At 40.4% G+C, this 20676-nt stretch overlaps 1 protein-coding gene across 1 annotated transcript in view; it reads right to left on the bottom strand.

Moving 5' to 3' along the window:
• ANK3 (ankyrin 3) overlaps positions 1-20676 on the bottom strand; it is a 207430-nt gene that overhangs the window by 97841 nt on the left and 88913 nt on the right. Inside the window, exons 9-16 of the mRNA XM_026069950.1 lie at positions 15858-15956; positions 11053-11250; positions 8975-9073; positions 6607-6705; positions 5229-5327; positions 2159-2356; positions 1509-1607; positions 671-769 (exon numbers count right to left, since the gene is read on the bottom strand). Of these exons, the coding sequence (XP_025925735.1) occupies positions 671-769; positions 1509-1607; positions 2159-2356; positions 5229-5327; positions 6607-6705; positions 8975-9073; positions 11053-11250; positions 15858-15956 (990 nt within the window). The remainder of the gene's footprint in view (positions 1-670; positions 770-1508; positions 1608-2158; positions 2357-5228; positions 5328-6606; positions 6706-8974; positions 9074-11052; positions 11251-15857; positions 15957-20676) is intronic.

Raw genomic sequence — 20676 nt, 5'->3', positions numbered from 1 at the left:
CTTCTCTAAATTCTTTTTTCTATTCATAGAACTATTACACATTACACATTCAAATGTTTATTCTTTCACATCCCCCTGAAATCTTACACTATGTTTTGCCTTGCCTACAGCAAACTGTAATCCAAACAGGGCTGTGACCAGTTGTTTAATTTTCTCAAAAGTCCATTTACACTGTGGTACAAGTATGATGAAGCACATTAATAATTATGTACATTGTACTGAAAAACATATCACACCTCAAAAATCATCCTGTGGTGCAATGCAGGAGCACTACCTCTGCTAAGCAAGGCAGTAACTCCAGACTCCTCCCAACCCTACACAGATGGTAAGATGCAAAAATATAAAGTTGGCTGGCTGTGAGAAGGTACTAAGGAGACCAGACAAATGAAGGCAAGGCTTAGTATTCAGCAGGATGGAACTTCACTGGAACCAAAAACATTAAATTTTTCTACATCTGTACTTGCTTTTTTTCTTCTTTTTTATTCACCAGTGGAACCATTTGAACAGCTTACAGAACTTTATGTGGACGTGAGACACTAATAAACAAGGTCAAAGGGTCCCTGTTGTTGCAAGCTGTAGCATATACGTTCTGGAAGGAAAGAGCTAGATAGGGAATAAAGTGATATAAAAATTTTATGTATTGTTCCCCCAGAGCAGCCAGTACTTGTACCTTGGCAGATGCRTGAGGTGAAGCTCCCTGATCCAACAGTAGAAGTGCCACTTTTTGATTATCGTAGTGTGCAGCTACATGCAGTGGTGTTAAACCGCTCTAAAAACACATGCAGAACAAACAAGTGCTGTTACAGACCACCTCCAGGGAAAACTCATGAGTTTGGAAAATTAGAGCAGACAAGGTGAAAAAGACACTGTTATTATTCATTTATGTATCGAGAGTCTTTAATAACTTTTGAATCAAAAAATGAAACAGATCTGAAAAATCATTACTGAGCTGTGAAAGCCCAGTTAACTTTTCCCAAGCTCAGACGGACAGAGAAGTGCAYATCTGTGCTGCCCCCAGCACAGAGCAGGTGAAGAATTTTGACCTCGAGGTCAAGCCCTTGGCAGTTTTTCTTTTACTGCAGTGGATAAGTAAGCCATCCCTTGGATCTGGGAAAATCTGAGCTGGGCTGGCTTAAAAAGGTTGAGGTCCTACTGGGCTTTGCCCCTGTCATGGGAGCAGGAGAAGCAGAGCCAGCTGCCTGAAAACTCTGATAAGGATTGTAAATAGTCTGAGCAGAAAGCTAAGGAATGGTTTGCCTCCATTCCCCTGGATGGATACACAGAGGACATAATTTCGTTGTCAATTAATGACAGTAGAAGTCACTTTTGTCAAGAGTCTGCTGACTCCTAGCAGCCCCAAGAGGGACTGGGATATAAAATCTATACCAGTTAAACCTCAGCTATGAATATTAGTGTGTGTGGTGGTAAGTAGGTAGGATGGTATTATTAGACTATTATGTGTATATAGGCATTTGCTATGCAAGCGGGAGTGGTTTCTTCTGGCCCACCTTTCCAGCAGCATCTGGAGATGCGTTCTTCTGCAGCAGGAGGTTTGCTACTTCAATTTTCCCATATTTTGCAGCCACATGTAGAGGAGTAAATCCTTTCTGTAAGAGAAAACAGCAACATAGCAGCCTCAGGTGTTCTTTTTCCTAGAGTGTCTAGAAGTCTGGAGCAGAGAACACTCTGACCTACAAGGAGACTGCTGTTTCCTCCCAGCCCCTCACATAGTCCAAGCACCCCTAGAGGCAGCAAGCCTACAGCTTCGCTATTCCTACTGCCCTGACAGGCCTGGAAGTTCTTTGCAAGGGAAAGCCACATCTACATTAAAATGACTTGTAAAAAGGGAAGAGCCAGTTCCTGTCCTCACACCACCAACGGTCCAAGGACAAGGATGGGTAACAGCTTATCAACTGCCGTAAGGAATTTCTGCCCTGCATTCCTCTCATTCTGGAACAAATGCATGTCTAATCACTTGGATACGTGATACTTCAGGCTCTGAGATAAAAACACAAAGCTTTGTACCCTTCTAACAAAGCACAGCCTCATTCTTACGTTATTTGTATGCATATATGACTCTTGAAGTATCTAATTCACAAGTAGCACTTGCTACAAATTTATTTTACCATTCAAGTTATCATTTTTGCAACTTCTTTACCTTGGTAATGATAGCTAAAGATGCACCATGATCCAAAAGAACAGAAGCTACATCTTCATGTCCTTCTCGAGCAGAAAGATGCAGGGGTGTATAGCCAGACGTCGTAGCTGCATTTGGAGATGCTCCTTGCTGTAGCAGCTGCTGTACTATATCAGCTTTTCCCAGTCGAGCAGAAATGTGCAGTGGCGTTTGGTCATCCTAAACACACAGAAAACAGTATAGTCCTACATAAGAACGCAAGGGTTCATATTTGAATAGAAAATATTTGCCTGAATTCTATTGCTTTTTGAAATTCCAGATGAATATTAATTCTACTGAAGTCTTACCTACTGAATATTGAACCCTGGTTTTCTCTTTGTCATATCGTAAAGATACCTGGTGCTTTGTTGATGCATCACAAAATGTTCCATACAAATACATTACCCATAAAAGTAAATAAAACTGACCAATTTTCTTAATCTGGACTTGCCTCACTTTGCTTTGCCATGAAATTGCATGGAGCTTCCTGTTGAATTTGAGACCTTTCTCAGAATGCAGTGAATGCATACCTCTTTTCCCCACATCTTGGCCTCTTTTATGATTCCCAGCAATATTTAACAACTTAATCATTGTTTGGGATGACTTGAAGAGCCTAGTATACTACTGCCTAGTAACTTGTACTAGATAACGTATTTTGCGTTTTTTTATTGGTGAACTATTTGCTTGATGTTTGATATTTTGTGGCTTTACAGTAGGAGGTATCTAAAATGAAAAAAATCAAAGATTAATATCTATATACAATTTTAAGGAAACAGATCATAATTAAATTCAACCATTTAAAAAATAATAGGAAGAAAAAACCCAGTGTGGTGCTGAAATTCACTTTCTTTTTCCAACTGCTCATTCAGAACAACATAATCCCATTGATTCTAAGTATAGGGTTGTCCTATCATGAATCTCAAATCTTATTTATTTTTCTTCAGTGAAAACACTGAGGTAATCTGTGACCTTATGCTGACTGTCTAATAGATAATTTCTTCCTTCTTCATTATTTGTTTTTGTATTTTTGTCCTCCCCGTTCTTAGTTGCACAATCTTTGGAATAAGCACACTATCACAGCAGTATGGGCAACTAAGCTCGTGACTTTCTCTTTTCCTGTTCCTCATAAACTATTCAAACATCTTTCTCTCCCCATCTTGCCCTACTGAATTCACTACTTTTTGTGCAGCTCTGTGTCCTGCGTCAGAGAAGTTCTGGGGTGTTCTTTGCTAGCAAGACTTCTGCCCATGTCCATCTTACAATACTGACTTTACACCTCTGGGATTTAGGATGAGGCAGTGTCAGGACATGAGTGCTGCCTTTCCACAGGGTAATTCTCTTCCGATTGCTGGAGAGCATTTACGTTATGCTTAAATGTTTCCAGTTTAACACCTGTTTCGCACAAGTTCCTCATGACTAACAATAACATTGGCGTATGATCTATTACTTCCATTGAGTTATTATTTATGATAACAAACTGATCACAAGCAATGGCAGTTTGCACAAATTAAATCATTGCGTGAAATTATTTAGAGAATATTTGCATGACAATGCTTCTGAGCACGAGCTGTTTGCTTTCAGGATGTCTTTGGCGATTTGCAGACCACATGATTCACTTTTATTGTCAGACTGTTTGCAGATATGAAATGTATCTGCTATAAATATTTAGTCAGAGTTCCTTATATGTAAACATTCTTACTGGTAATTTTGTTTGCGAACCAACTCACAGATGATAATTTCACAGTGAAAAATAGATGTCTTTGAAATTTTATTCATTTAATGACTATTTGCAAAAAGGTTTTCCTTGTCTGACCTACTAAAGCTGACATTTATTGCCTACATTTATCTCCTTTCCCTGTTTGTTTCCTGGAACTCTCTCATTTCTCTAATTTTGTATCCATCTTTACTGTCTCTTGACCACTTCTTATTCCTCCTCCCTTATCTTCCTCAATTGCAATTGTTTCTATAGGTTCTGTTTGTTTTTTTCCAGCCCTGTGCTACTTCCCTCTTCTGTGCCTTCTAGACTTTCCTTGACTGTCCACCCTGCTCTCTCCAGCCCCAGGTCCCTCTTCCCATAGACGGGCCAACCCAGCTCACAGTCAGGGCAAGTCCATGACTGTGCTGGCCCTGGAATTCCTCTTTTTCTCCTGTACCTGCCCTTCACTATTTGAGCCACATCCTCATAACCATTTGCTGCTCTTCGAGTGTCCTCCTGATTCTTTCCCTCCATTAACCCTCTTGATTCTTCTGCCTTTCACAGCATCTCCCACAGCACCAGTTATCTCCAACTAGTTGTCACAATATCCTCCCTTATATTCCACTCTGAGATGCTGAGAAATAATGTAAATTTATTAATTTCATATTCTTCCACAACAGCAGTCTCACTGCAACCGAAACAGCTTACCGCATTCATCCACCCACTACCAGACTTGCTCTCCTTAATCTTCATCTGCTACTGAGAAATTCCTACAGGTAAATTATTCTTCCTTTGATGGTATCACTGCATTTCCAGCTTGCCTGAGACGTGCCCCTCCAGCTCTCCTTTCTGTCCTCTCCACAAAGCTCCCATGCCTGTTTTCTAAGGACTGTCAGAGCCGGCATCTCTGCGGTGGGCTCTTTATGAGGTGTTCTTTAGAAGTATTAGAATACTTTAGAAGCATCATTGAATGCAAACAGGCTGATGTTTTAGGGATATGACTGCAGACACCAGTAGGACAGGGATTACAGTTTTGCAGAAATAAAAGCTTATTTGAGGCATTTCCCCCCCCCCCATATGAAATAAAACTCTTTAAACGCGGAGAATTTATATTAAAAGTTGGTGAAAAACAGGCATGGTACCAGCTTGATATCTCTTGCCTTCTCTCCTACATGCCTCACACTCATGACTATAGTGACAGAGTATGTAACAAAACATCATAGTGGTCATTACACCAAAACCTATGGCTTCATCTGCCTTTCTCTTCCCAAAAGAGACGTGCAAGAACAATGCGACTCCTTGCTTTGTTAAATATAAATAGTCTACAGTTATTATACCTGGACCATCACACCTTACCTTAGCTTTAGCTTCCACCTGAGCTCCATTTTGTACTAGGTATCGAACAACTTCTGTTTGGCCAGCTCTGGCAGCCATGTGCAGTGCTGTTTCTCCTCTCTAGCATGCGGCAGCAGAGACAAAACACCATCAAAGATCCCAGGAAAAAAACAAATGAAAACCAAAACTCAACATGTTTCATAAATACAAAATACCAGTGACCCAGTTCAAAATAATCACCACAAAAATATTTTGTAGGAGTCATTTGAGAGCAAGATGGGAGATTAAGTCAATATTCAATCTCTGAGCTGTATGCTGCAAAGCAATTTATTTCTGGGTTAGTTTCTCAACACAACAGTACCTTTGTATTTAGAATTTTGCTGAAAAGAAACACTGCAATTTTTGTATTCAATAGAACTTTATTAACAGTGTTAAAAATTATGTCCATTCAAATGGTTCACAATTTGGTCAAACAAAAATTAAAAATTATTTCAAAGTTTATATATTCAGATAGGCACATCTTCCTTGGCTTTCCTTCTGCTATGCCCTATGCCCCTACCATCATTTGATATCTGACAAGCACTCAGGTGAGGGAACAAGGGGGAAAAAAAAAATCTTTACTAGGTACATAAATCCAAGGCTTCATGCACTTAACAAAAGACAAATCCAAGGAAACCAGAATGAATTCAGGAGGGAAACTGCTAGATATCTGGACATTGATATGTCTTAAGGTCTAAATACTCGCTAATTTACAAATGGTGTTGCATATATATATATAATATTTGCAGATGAAGACTTTAATAAAAGATTCTGTTTTAACTGCACCTGCATATGGAAGTTGGAGGGGAGACTTTGATGCCAAACTGTTAAAAAGAATCAATTTGCTTCTCAATTTTCAACTGTCCATCTAACGATGACTTCAGTTTTTACGCATGCCCTGGGAGCTTTAGGGCACACAGTGCACATCCAGTAGAAAAGCGCACTTGCATGGCTGTATGGACACATGCAATATGTCCTGACAATCTGCTGCAATCTGTTGACAACAGCAGAACTTCCCTTAAATGGTAGGCCCCCGGGGTTCAGGGAAAACAGTGATCAACAGTCAAGTACACATCTCAAAAATGACATATGAGAAGCTACAGTGAGTATGTTCTCATTCTTTCCTTAGAAAATAAAGAGAATAAATAGTGTCTGCTTAAAGCCAGTCTCTTTTGAGGTTTCTTCAACCTGTCAAACATTTCCTCAGTAGGAGTCTGCAGGCTGCACTTTCCTGTGATTTCAGCAGGAGCCATGACTGCTAAGGAGGTGGATGGCAACTTCCAGAATTAGGCACTGTGCATCAGTGCTCATGTTATAATGCATTCACACTTCTGCCACACTGAAAAGAAATGTTACTCACCACATTGGTAGTGTTGGGCGATGCTCCGTGATGCATTAGCTGCGATACAATATTTACATGTCCCATGAAGGCAGCAACATGGATCGGAGTAAGCCCCGACTGAAAACCAAACCAAAATCAAACTTAGCTGTCTACTTTTACAATACTTTCTTTGATATCCATGGGGAAAAATGAGTTATTCTAAAATAGGCAAGCCCAAGTGCTTCCTCTTCCAAGAGGATCTTGTCTTTTCAAAGACATATACAGATGCTTATAGTAAAGCACACACAAAATTGGAAACATATATGGGTATGATTCAGGAGCAAACATAAAAAACATTCCAGGAATTCATTAATTCTTCATAAGCTAAAATCAACTATAGCTAAGCAGATTTTTTTCCTCAAGTTTTTGCTTCTATGTTCTATTTAACACTTTCTAATAAAAGATAGAAATCTTTGTGAAATGCCATTTTGGACCAGAAAAAAAATTGGATAGGATTGCTCCTGGTACAAAGATAGCACTTCTTGGAACATATAGCTAATTAAAAAAAAAGTCCATTCTTCCCACCAAATCCAATTGCTTTGGGTCCATAAAAATGCCTATTGATCTCAGCGGTGAGCTTTATCCCCACTGTTTCTCCAGGAGGAAGGGAATTTGAAACTGTGGCATCCAGCCAGAGAGGCCCAAACAGAAATGACATTGGCTAAAGAGAATCTCCCTGCCCTCGAGACCTCACAGCACCATCAGCACTGCAAAGCTGTACCACTGCCCTTCGACAAGATATAAACGATCAACAGGAAGGAAAAAGGGAGACGGAGGAGAAGAGCGAATAGAGGAGCAGTCATTTAGCAGGGTATGACCGTGAGGATTTTGCTTCAGAAATCCAATTAATAGTTAATATTTCTCCAAGTAGAATTACCCTAAAGCCTCTTCACAGCTGCTTTTGCACAGCTGTAGCACCAGTCAGCCAGGGGCTGCAAGGGAGTTTCACTACCAGGAGAAGGAGGAAGCTCAGTGGATCTCTGGATAACCGCTGATCCAGGGAGCTACCCCGCAGAGGCACACAAATCTCAGGAGGGCAGAGGTGAGGGAAATGCAGTTTGCTTCTTTTCTCATGCAGAACAGCAAACATGAGTAGGAAGGCAGGCTAAGTGGTTGAGTATGTTATTTCTTCTTCCTCTTTTGCAAAAATTAGTAAACGCTTTTAAAATAGTAGTCTGCAGGAAATAAAATGCATGTGTGTCATATTTGATCATAAACTGTAACTCATACTCCAGAGATTCAAGCCTGCAGCCTGAAAAAAGTTGCAGTATCTACAGAGGTGTGGAATCTACCTTGAAAACAGAATTTATCATAAAAAATGGTAATAAGCATTACCTTTGATAATCAGCTATACATACAACAATGCCTATTTAGGATGCATCACATTCGGCACTGCTTCCCCTTGTGGTACTGTTTATTCAGAACTCGCAAAGAAGAGAACTTGCTCGCTTTCAGATTTCTTTGGGGAGGAATACTGTCAAACTTTCTGATCAATTTTTTTGATGGCCAGGTAAGAGTTGTGATAATCTTTCTTTCTGACTAGGGCATTTTCCAACTCCTAATTCTGCCTTGAAAGGTTGTTACAGTATAAACACAGTCAGCGAAAGACACAGAAAGGAAAGCAGAACACTGGAGTAAAGTATCCTGATAAATCTGAACAAATGCAGTTTTGAGATCCTGTAGTGAGGCAGTGGCAGGACATAAAGGAAGAGCTTTCGTCTTTGGAAAGTGCTTGCTTGAAAGAGGATGGAGAAGTTCAGAGGAATTCAAGGGTGCAGAACGTATTTTCACATACAGGAATGAAATTTTCCACAGGTTCTCAATTAATCTCTCAAATACACCAGTAACTATGTGTAAACTATCTCACACTGATTGAAGTAACAGCATATTGATTTCTGTCCATCTGATTCGGAATCACCAGTGATGGCAGGTGAATATTGTTCCATGTGGAAAGCCAAAACAAGGTCTGTGAGTTAAACCACCTTTCAAAACAGGACTTGAGTGAAACACAGTCTTCACTCTGGTCTCCTTAATTGTGCAATTTTCATCTTCTGTACATTAAACCACAGGCAGAAATAAGCAGAAATGGTAGATTATTTTTAAATTTTTATCTGTTACACTTCACCTGTTATCCTTACTCTATCCCAAAGTCCATCAATTATCTGGGTCTTGTGAACCATTAGGGCAACTGATTTTTTTCGGTTTTATTATTTGTTGATATCTGGTTGAAAATCATTATTGACTTGAATGACATATGCTCTTACAGAAATATTCAGATAATAATCAATATAGTCATGATGTATTCTGTAACAGAAACAAAGACAAATGTGCAATGACTACTTCTTACCTCAGTTACAGCTTGGATAGATGCACCATGCTTCAGAAGAAGTTCCATTACTTTTATTCTGTTCTTCTTGCAGGCAATGTGAAGAGGTGTGAAACCATTCTGTAAATGAGAAAGAACACACTTTTTGACACCACACGTCATTACAAATTAGAACTGGGTGGGGAATTCACATAAAACATTCCTCTGATAACAAAACACCTCCCAGATTTGTTTTGATTTCACTAAATCGTTCATGTAAAAGAGAGAAAAAAACCCTAAAGAATTTAAAAATATATTTTATATAGACATTTTAATTATAAAATATGTTGTCCAATCCAATAAATTCTTTTTTTTAATTGTCAGTTTACCAAAAATTATCATAGATTTCATTTTTGCTTAACCACAATCACTGGATTTTTTTTTGTTTTTTTTTTGTTTTGTTTTTTGCTTTTCAGAACTTTTTCAGAACTTCTGGTCAAAAAAAAAGCCTTTATATTTGCAAGCTCTGGCATTTGGAACCTTTTTGTGAATTATTCTTACTATTGTTTTCTCTTTCATTCATTATCTGCCAATTTAATGTAAATGCAATTATTTTGTCCCTTCCTTAAAATAAAAAAAAAAAAAAGGTCTATGTGCAGCAGAGCAAACATTTAAAACTATCTTATTTGTCACAAGATGAAACAACAGAAAACAAGTAAAACATGAAAATAAGCTGTCCAGAGCATCCCAGCCGGGTACAACGCAGCTAACAGCACACGCCGAATGCTGATGCCGCTCTGCGTATGTACCAAAACAGCCTTCACAGCACAAGTCTGAAGACGGCTGACAGAACGGGGCTTCAGATCTGATCAAAATTAGCTTCGTTACCTACCGCGTAGTAACGAATACCCATACGCTTTCCTACCACGAGGTCAGTGCAATAGTCTGCTCCCGTTAGCATAAAGAGCTCGCGCCTCCCATTCCTTAGCAGTGGGCAGCAAGCAGAGAAAGCTGGGACACGCTGCAGGGAACAAGGAGCTCGGGCTAAGGACACTGCCCGCAACCTCCTCCTGCTTAACCGTCCTGGGCGAGGATCAGGACAGAATAAGAGGAATGATTTAGGGGATAAGGAAATTTATGGCTAGGTTACCAGACCAATGAGAGGCTACTGCCTGCAACTCAAAAAAGCTAACAAAAAGCCAAAATAAATATTACAGGTCTTAAAGCCTCCTCACTTGCCAATAACAGAGAAATAAATCCATATTCCACAATACCTTGACCAAAGACACCCAAAGACAGGTTGATCTGACACAGGAAACAGTGGCAGAGAGAAAGAAATCTTTGGACCCTGTGTTGTTTTCAGAAAAGAGTCAATCCCACCCTGCTTGTGGGGGGTTCGGGAACTCACATAACATTTTGGGAACTGAATGAATTAGTAGCATCAGTCTGTGAAACCAACATTCAACCCAATTAACATCAGAATTTAAATTTTTTGAAATGGTTACTGAAGACCCATCTATAAAGACATTTTAAAGACAGTGGATTGCAAGTATAATTTCAAACAAAATGCATTTAGTTTGCACACAGTTTAATTACACTAACAGATTTTGTTGCTGAAGCTGTTCTTAAAGTAGAAAGGCATATGACTCCATTGACATAACTGTAGAATACCACAAATGTTACACAACTCATTCTGTTTTTTTCTGCTTTAGATCTTTGAGAGCTAATACAAATCATCTCAGTTTTAAGGGCTCCTGAATATTTTCTCTTTACAAACATTTAGAGAATCAGAATTTCTTCCGTACTAACAACTACGGCAGTTATGCCTGCAGCTGCTTAATCTATTCAGAATCATAACAAGCTACCAGGAGGCAAAGGTGCTCTAGTTACACTAGAAATTCATAAATCACTGTTGACTGCCCATAAGCAAAGGTCTTCTCTGATTGCACAAAACGCATTACTAACGCTTTGAACCTAGAGCATCCTCTCTTGGGCTGCCTGCACTAATACAACACATCCTCCCTGCCACCCATCAGCAGGCAGAAAATAACTCTCCAAGAACTCTCACCGCAACTTTGGAAGAACGTTTAGCTGCGCGCAGTGACTGGCCGCGTACTCACCAGGGCTTTGGCATTAGGGTTCGCTTTCTTGTCCAAGAGAACCTTGGCAACTTTGTAGTGGCCACAGTGGGCGGCAACGTGCAGCGCAGTCAGGTAGTCATTGGTGACGTCGTCGACCGGCACGTTGTGCTGAATCAGAAGCTGGACACAGTTTAGATGATCCCCTTGTGTTGCCATGTGCAATGGAGACAAACCATTCTGCAAACAAGCAAGCATTAAAAAAGAAAATGTAACACTGATGGATTACAGAACACGCAGAAAAATGCAACTCTCGTCCTTAGAACATTCACTGTAGGAAGAGCTTTACAAGCCCCTGCTGCTCCCATTAGAAACTAAACACATTCGGTATCACAGTGAGGGTTCCTACTCTGGCAAAAACCATGTGGAGTTTGGAGCTTGCTTGGTTAGAGTTTATAACAGGTCTACCCTAAAAACCAGCCCTACCAGCAATGCTCTAAGCGTGGCATATTTCAGCTAGCGTAGCTCAGACAAGCTGTCCGAGTAAACGAGTTACATCAAGAACAGTGCTTCATGACTAACTAGGATATCTGTTGCTTTTAAAAGCCACATTAAAATCACCACTCTAAAGTAGCCTGAACATACCAGGCATGAGAGAGCAGGTCAGAGCACCACACAGTAACCACTACAACCTTGCCTCCCTCTGTTAGTATTTTCCTGAATTTGGGTTGTATGCATACTATACATCACACTACAGATCTGTGCAGCTCCTTCCTGCCAGCCAACATGTGCCCATGTACAACACCAAAAGTTTCAAGTGTTACCAGGCTAACAAAAAAAATATGTGTCAGACCATCATGACGTGACCTACCAGCAGCAGTGGTAAAGCTCTGTTTTGTCTGGAAATACCTGAGAGAGATTCATCTTTAGGAACAATACTGGTACCAAGAACTGTTTCTTGCAATGCTTATAATAGTTAATCAACAAGATGTCACATATATTACTTTCCTAGAATAAAAACAGGTTAAACACACAAGAAACAATTCTCTGAATTTTAAAGGGCTGATCCTATTTCATGATGAAAGATTAAAAAGATTGGCCAGAATGAAAGAGATCTTGTTAGAAGAGATAAATGAGCTCTTCAGATATACCTCAACACACCTTCTTCCATTTGTATTCTTTCTTACTCTTTCTGATGCCAAAAGTAGATTCAAATTCAGTTGCTATTATGGTAACATATAATATAATCTATAAATGACTGACAGTACATCGAGTTTGCCATGATGAAGAAACTGAAACTCTTGCTCACAGATGTAGTGCCCTCATGTGACCATGGTTAGCATAGGCAAAGCACCAGTGTAAGCACTTAACAGCTGAAATCCCAGGCTTTCTGAAACAGAGGATTTCTTTCTTTTCCCTTCTCCCCCAGCCATATCATAACAGCAATGACAAACATTCAAAATTAAGGTGGAAATACACAGTGAACTCATTTTTTAAAGTGACATGGAAGAAGGATGGTGAAAGCAAGCAGGCTAATACTGTCATAATTTGAAAGCAGTTTACAGTCAGTGTTGAAAAGCAGAGATCTTTGGACACAGTTATATCTTTTGAGTAAGACTATCTCATGGGCATCTTGTTTGTGATTTATGCTGGCTTGGGTTAGCCTCTCTCCCATTCCCAAAGACTACCACAGCAATTATCCACATGGAAGCTTGATACTGGCAAAACATTTTAAATATTTTCACTGCCTTCTAGTGTAGTTTAATAGTAGAATAAAAAAAAGGAGGTTAATTTCCCTCAGTCACTAAGCCCTCACAATAACGGTTTATGAACTGATAATGCAAAGAGAAATAATCCAAGCTTTAGGTGCTAGTAAAAAATCATGAAAGTCATTTCATACAATGTTCTGTTCCATTTTTAGAGGAAATATCCTTCAGATGAAAAGTGTCATTTATTTAACAATAATAGCTAATGAACTACACTGATTAACAGAGTAAAAAACTGAGCAGAAGACACAGGAATCCCTCATAAGAGAAACTTATGTGAAGGAGGCTGATACTGACGGAAAAGAAGGAAAGAAGCAGAGCAGTCACACGTCAACAGGGGAAAGTCAGAAGGATGCTTGACAAAAATCTGTTGTGGATGAGCAAAATGCAGCAGATAGGCTTAACACAGAAGAGCAAGAGACAAGCCTGGATGGTAAAGAAGTTGATCAAGAGTATGGAACATTGCCTTTCGTCGTGATCAAAACCAGGCTTGTTCTTCGTTCTGTTACAGCAGAACAGACTTGGCAATCTTATACAAACCATTTGATAATTCGATGCCTTTGTCTTCCCACTTTTAGCATAAAGATATTAGGTATAACAATGTTCTCCCCACATTCATGCTGTGAGAGACAACGCACTAGAGTCTGTAAGATGTGACTTAGTACTGCACGATGGAGCCACCATATAAACAATGTTATATCACTTTTTTATGAAAATTGCCAAGAGAACATTAAAAGGTGAAGAAACTTAAAAGGAATCAGAGGTTGATACTCATATGATTCCTTAAAGAAAATCAGAAGAGGACCACAGCGATTAAACAGAGTATTAAATGGCTGACCGGGCACAGGCAAAATGGTGATCAGTGATGCATAGCTTATTTTGTAGCTGTGTTGAAGACTTTGATTAGGGGAAGTGTCATTAACTCTTAAAAAAAAAAAAAAGCCAAACAAGCCTACAAAAACAGTAATTAAAAATATGGAAATCGATACACAGAGATGCCATATCTCACACAGCAAATCACTGGCATACTCAGGACTAGAATGCAGGTTTCTTTTGCTTCTAAACCTATGATCAATCCATTAGCTCTCTGCCTCCCCTGAGGATAAATTTAAAATTATTCCAGTAGGAAAAAGAGCCAGCACCATACTAAACAATCTGCAGCAGGAAATAACAATAATTTGTTGATGTATTAAACTGCAGACTTTGGTTATTCTTCTGAAAGAGTTTTATATACCATCAGAAAACTTTGTGAAGTTCAAATTCTTTCAAAAATGTGTCCTATTTTCAATAATACATGATTTGATTTGAAGAGAACAGAGCCACGTATTTTTCCAGGGGACAGGACTGCAGTTTAGTGCCAAATGAATGGATTCATTAATGTCATTCAGAGGTACTTCTACCTCTTAGCTTACCCCCTGAAAACAGCTGAATTAACATATCAGAGGGACACTCAGGAAGCTCTGCGCTTTCTTCTATTCCTTATCTAATACATAAAGCAGTTCTCCCTCCTCAAGAGAGGAGCTTGTCTAGCACCATTTTGCTGCAGATGGTTACCAGAGCCTCTTCAGGGCAATGTCCAAAGCGCATCTTTTGGCCCTGCACTGTTTCAAACCCAGTGAGCCATGTTCTGATCCTTCTGATGGGTTCTGTCTGATTTTAGCTAGTGAACTCTGGGGGAGGCTTGTTGACTTGTGTGAATCTCTTCAGAAAGAGGAATAAATTCAAGGACCGCAGGACTTTAACGGCTGTTTAGGAACAATAGGAAGTTTAGGGATAATACCCGGCAATACAAAACGTGTGGTGAAAAAGCACAGTTCCTTAGGAGAGGCCCTCAATTATGATGGTGGAAACCAAAGCAATGAGGTTCACATTTTTTCCTTCGAGTAATTAACAGAGGTAGCGGGAGTGGGGAAACCCGCTGAAAGGCGCAACAGCCTGACTCACCGGAGTACAAGCTCCGGGAGACGAGAGGGGTAGCAGCGGGGAACTGCGGCCCCGGTGGCTGCTGGGCAGCCCCTCGCCCTCTCCCTCTCCTTGCCGGGCTGCCGGAGCCTGTGGAAATCCCACATGCAGAGGATGGGTGGATCCTGTCTGTCAGATTACCCCTGACAGCACTTGCCAGTGACTCACGCAGCAGAGGAACACTGGTGCCAACCCCCCCAAACAAATGCTAAATATATTCCAGTAAGGAGAAAAAAAAAAAAAAGGAGAGAGAGAGGGAGGAGAAAATAGAATATAGAGGGGCACTGAGACAGAATAGGGCAGGACAACAGAAGACAGAAAAGAAATAACAGAAGGAAAGAAGAAATATTGCAGGAAATATATATATATATATTTTTTTACAGACTGAGTGGAAAAACGTTGGTTGAGGGTATCTTGGGAGAGAACCTCAGCAAACTGCATAATCCAACTGTCAACCCTGAATGGGAAAGTCATGGACTGTAGTGGTGCTACAAAGTAGACTGCTGCACTGAGATTTAAATTCAGCAATAACTGGTACATGTGGAATCACCACCAGAAGAGCTCTGGCAAGTGTTCGCTTTAACGCCAACCCTTGGGGCGAAAGCAATCTGCCTGCCCTAGTGCAGGTGATTTGAAATTCCCATGAAGAACATTAGGTGATAAGCTGTAGAGAGATAGAAAGTGGAGAAACTGGTAATCAGCCTAACTCCTAAGGAAATACGAGCTGTCTCTGCAAAGAGACATTACTCTGTTTTTATCTCTTATCTCTACTATAGCCTTAGGGTAATTTTAGTACAAGTTGAAGATACCACATATTTATTCCAGGGTAGAAACAGAAATTTTCTAGCTACTGAAATTTTGAGGGATAGTGTTATCATACATGCCTTTCCGGTTGCTTTCTGGTCTGATTTTCTTGTGTATCTCATTTTAATGTCTCTTACATATGCAGACGCGCGCTACATACGACATTCACTTTGGAGCTCTCCCACACAGTTACTTTTAATAGCTATGAAATAGGAAAGTTATTGTCAAACCCTTAGCTATATGAAACCTGCATAATTACATTAAAAAAAAAAGTACAAGGATTATCCCAGCAGAGAAGAGAACAGTATCAGTCACCTTGGTTTTGGAGAGAATAGGGGCACCACGATCCAGCAGCATTTCTACAACCTGTTCATGGCCACTTCTTGCTCCACAGTGGAGAGGGGTCAACCCATCCTGTGGGAAACAAACATTATAACAAATTAGTTTTGGACACGCTAAAATCTTGTGTGCTTTTATAAAGGCCAAAAACGTCCTGACAAACTAATTAAGTTCTGCAGGATGCTGCTCTTATGCTGTTGAGCAGCTGAACCTGTTTACTCAAATGGACAAAGTGCGTTTGGCTCTGCAAATAGTCATATGAGATTGGTGCTCGTGCAACGGGCTGCTTCCAGACCCTTAACTTACATGCGTTACAACGGTAAATGCACATAACAAGAACATGATGAGACTGTACCTCAGGTACTTTTTGCCTGCATGCCTTTGAGAAAACTGGGTCTTTCATTTGTCAGTATGCATCAAAGTCAGTGGATATTACTTCTATTTGAGGAAGAAATCTTTCTTTCTCAGTCTGACTTTTTTTTTTTTTTAATTACATTGATTTTGACAGGTGTGCAGCAGCTGAGAAAATCATCCTAATCCCAGGTGGTAAAAGTATGTTGGATTAACTTCGGTCTCTTGCAGTGTAGCAAGTACTTATGTGACTTCTGGCCATATGACTGGTCTAGAGTGTCAGTCTATATTCAACATGTCTTTAGAATGGTTTTGAGTTTCTATTATATACCTATCTGCTTAGTAATAGTTATCACTATATTAGAAATACATTCCTTAAATAAGAGAAAGACAACCTTTTAGCATTAACAGAGTTTTTTCAAATTGATTTGACTATTCTTTGACCTGTACACTGTTTACAATGCTTAAGTAAAGTCTTACACACTGAGTGCTATGATGAAAGATAGCACATACGTCTTGAGTAACTGTGAGTAAAATCACATTGAGTTTTTCAACCCTGTATGACATTATGCTTGTTACAAATAGCAATGTCATGGCCTCGAGAAAAGGGAGAAAAATTAATGTTTTCAGAATTAGTAAGAGCAAACCTTTGCTTTGTTACAACCAAAATAAAAATGCAGGAGACAGTCACACAGTAACAACATTGCATTTTCACTAACTATGGTGGAGAAGAAGCCCTTATAACAAAGACTGAAACAAATAAACAAGAAGAAGAATATTTACTAGTTTTTTAAATACAAGTCATTGAGGAAGAGGCCTTTTTCCAGTGTCTTCCAGCACACTCAGAAATACATATATTGTATTCTTTCGTATATATAAATATGTTACAGCATTTTTATTAAATGAATAAAATTCCTTCACACACGTCCTGGGCTCACTAATTCACACGCACATGGTCCCTCTGCACATATGGTAGAGAGTGCCACTAAGACACCTGCTTAGAAGTATTTCCCATGCACAACTATGATATTCTTCCTTGATATTTCCTAACCCATTACCCTGTGCTAGAACATCAGCTTAAGACTTACTAAGTGTAGAGAGCAGCTGGGGAGAGGGAGAGAGTGATCCCAAGAGTCTTATGCCCTCGTGCTCCTCCTTTCCTGCCCCCTCCTAATATGCCTATGAAACATAGTAGCCAGAAAGTGATTTAATTTTTCTAACATGCTCACTTAAATCTTGTGTGGTTCATTTGCGCAAGTACTTTTGCTAAAACTAATGCATCTGATTTTGATGTAGGGGAAGGTAAGATATTGTTTTAGGTTTAACTTGATCAGGACTCAAGAAGCCATTTGTTCATGCAAGATGAACAGTTTGGCCCGCAAATGTTCTTACTGGGATCTCTAAGCGATGCTATTGACGTTTCCACTTCCTCCTGTTATTTCAGTCTATGAAGTACAGAGAAGGGCATCTCGTTGAAATGATGCTATACAAAATAAAGTTGTATTGCTCAAAATGGATAGGTAAGGTCAAAGAGAAAAGATATCAAAACCCACAAATGCTACTTTTATCAGCTGAATTGCAAATGTTTTGCTGTAGCTTCACAACAAATGTTTAATGAAGGTAATACATATTTTCCATACCAGCAGTTTCCATAGACTAGGACATCTCAAATAAAGAATTGAGCAGAACGCAAGCAACTAACAGTAAAATTATCATCCACCCAAAAACATGTATAGAAGAGAAAATGAAACTCAACAAGCCTAGGCAGCTAGACACCTGTAGGAAGGAGCTGAAAATCATGCACATTAGCTTGTCTGTTCTTTTTACTACTTATCATTATTATATTCTCTAGGCACAGCAAGAAAGATACTCAGAGTTCAAGCACAAAACTTTGAGCAGGAAACATCTGCCAGATTCCATTACCCCTCGACTCATTCCACAAACGTACCATCAGCAGCAAATACCAAGCTCACGCAGAATGAGGGCTTGTTCATCTCAATGAGCTGGATTAGACCCTAAAAACTCTCACTGCTCCGCAAAGTCCACAGCCCTCATGCCATGTCCCAGCCCTCTCCAGCGTCCTGTGTGTTACTGGCAAAGGTCCTTTGGCAAAGGAGGAAGCAGATGATGTATCACACGGCTGGACATGGTGCTACAATCCAGTGCAGGTGAGCTGATCTGTAGCTGTTAAGGGGATGTCAGGACTTCCACCATAATGTGCAAATCCATTTGAAGACAGGCCATTTGGCTGCAAAGATCTTTTTTGCATTTTGAAAAGGCATCTGCTTTTTTAATTGCTATATGGCACAAAAAGCAAGGAAATAAATGTGCAGAGTCAATCTCTAAAGCACAGATCAGAGAAAGACGTACAGTTTTGTTAAAAAAAGACATTTTGAGATTAAAAGAGGTCTGCACTCAGCAAGGCTATCAATTCTGTCAGAAGATTTTCTAGTTGCTTATTTACTGTGCATACGTGTATTAAGAAGTAAACTTGCCTTAATATGATAGCCTACAATGGCTCAGAAAAACCATTACAAACGATTATGACAATAATCTGCAGATTAAGGACTCTCTAAGTATGTGCTGACATGATAAATCATATCATCTGTATTATCTATCCCTCCAGAGAGCCTGAGAGCAGCTCCAGCGAGCAGCTCCAGCAAAGCCGGGAGGACAAAAGGAGGAATTTTGCTTAGGCACAGACTTTCCATAAGCACGTCACACACCATCTCTTGGGCTGCTGCTCTTTCTTTAGTTTTTATTTAAAACAAACAAATGCATGCACCCCCCCAAAATGCTATGCACGAAAGCAGTGTTTCTGATCCCCGTTGTGACTTGGATGCAGAGTGACTCTCTGATGTGGTTGCGCAGGGGCCACAACTGGCTGTGCTTGTTTTATACCTGGGCGCCCTGCTGCCCTTCCGGCTCCCTGGAAGCAGAGGTGCGTTTCCCTGACCCCGCACATGGCTGTAAGGGAGCCCGAGCCCTCCCCATGCTGCCCCTTCCCCCTGAATAGCCACCTGGGATCTTCCCTGCGCAGCAGGACCCTGGGGCAGCCGCGCCAGCCACCCCGGCAGCCGCAGCGCTGCAGCTCTCACGCACCAGCGAGCCTCCGCTTCGTCCCAGCCCCTGAGGGATGAAACGAAGCCCGAGCCGGGGGGACTGAGCCAACCCCAGCTAACCTCCACCTGCTAAAAAAATTGACTGTGATGCAAATATTAAGCAAAAGCTTGGCAGACTGCGAGCCAAACCCCAGAGCCTGCCCAGGGGCTCAGCAGGTGCGTGCTGGGCTCTCCAGAGCTGGAGGGCAAAGGAGTTCTCCGCACAGGGCAATGCCGGCACCCTCAAGGGTTCAGCGTGCCCCCGGCTGCTTAGGGAGTCTCTGTGCATGTGCTTCAGCCCAGCACGGCTCTGTCTTCTGGTCCCTCCAGGCTCTGCCTCTCCCAAACACTTTGCTGGCACTATTGCAAGCTGCCTCCTTGGTGCAGGAGGGGAGCAAACAAGGTCTGCTCTTCCTGCACGTGCAAAAGGCTCTTACAGTGCCAGTTCAACATTATTTCTGTCTTTATTTTATATCTTCACGCATGGGGGTTCTCTGGAGAAGCTTATGTGTGATCTGATGCATCTTAAAGGAGCATATCCCACATGTTTTCAGGCAGATATGAGTGCTGGCCTTTTATTTAATTGCAAAATCAGTAGAATGAAGATTATAAATAGTTATTGTTAATCCAGGGTAAAATGTGCTTGCTGCCTGCTTCAGACACAAATTCACTTTGGCATATGCAGTATTAGACAGCCAGAGCAAATCAAGCTAATTTAATCAACCTCTCTAACTATGCTTTATTTGTTAAAATCTTTTCTGGAAGACAGAAAAAAGAAGATAGGGCAATGTTCAATAAACATTTTACATGAGGCCTTAATAGGTCTTTGCTTAGAACGTTACTTAAAAACCTAAATGATAAAAGTTGCCCTGGATGGACAAAAGCAACACATAGGTAGGGTTTTGCGTGGTTAGTTACTGAGGAGTACACTTAAGAATTCAGTACAAAGATGTCAGCTGCTACATATCACATAGAAAAAGGAGCAGCTAGTGAAAACAAACAATGCAACATAAGCAAGAACTAAAAGGAAAAAGAAAAGATGGCTGAACCTCAAAATAATTGTAAGAACATTTTTGAAATAACCTCATATGCTTACATGTCATCTGAGTCCCCACCAGTTTGCAGGTGAGGAACCACGCTTACGGTTCTCATCAAATCCTAGTCCTAACGAGTACAGAGATATCTGGAGTTCATGTCTGCTACTATCACCTTAACACGATGAGGATTTAGCCCTTCAAGTTAACCTTTCGTACAGTACTTTAGCACTGCAGTTTCCAGCACCATCTGCCAGCAGCAAATGCAAATGCTCATGGAAATGACTAAGGAAAAGAAATCATTATCCC

This window comes from Apteryx rowi, unplaced genomic scaffold (assembly GCF_003343035.1).
Source record: "Apteryx rowi isolate R43461 unplaced genomic scaffold, aptRow1 scaffold_30, whole genome shotgun sequence".
In the NCBI taxonomy this organism is placed as follows: Eukaryota; Metazoa; Chordata; class Aves; order Apterygiformes; family Apterygidae; genus Apteryx; species Apteryx rowi.
Note: the sequence above shows the minus strand (reverse complement) of the source record. Positions and strands in the feature narration are given on the sequence as shown.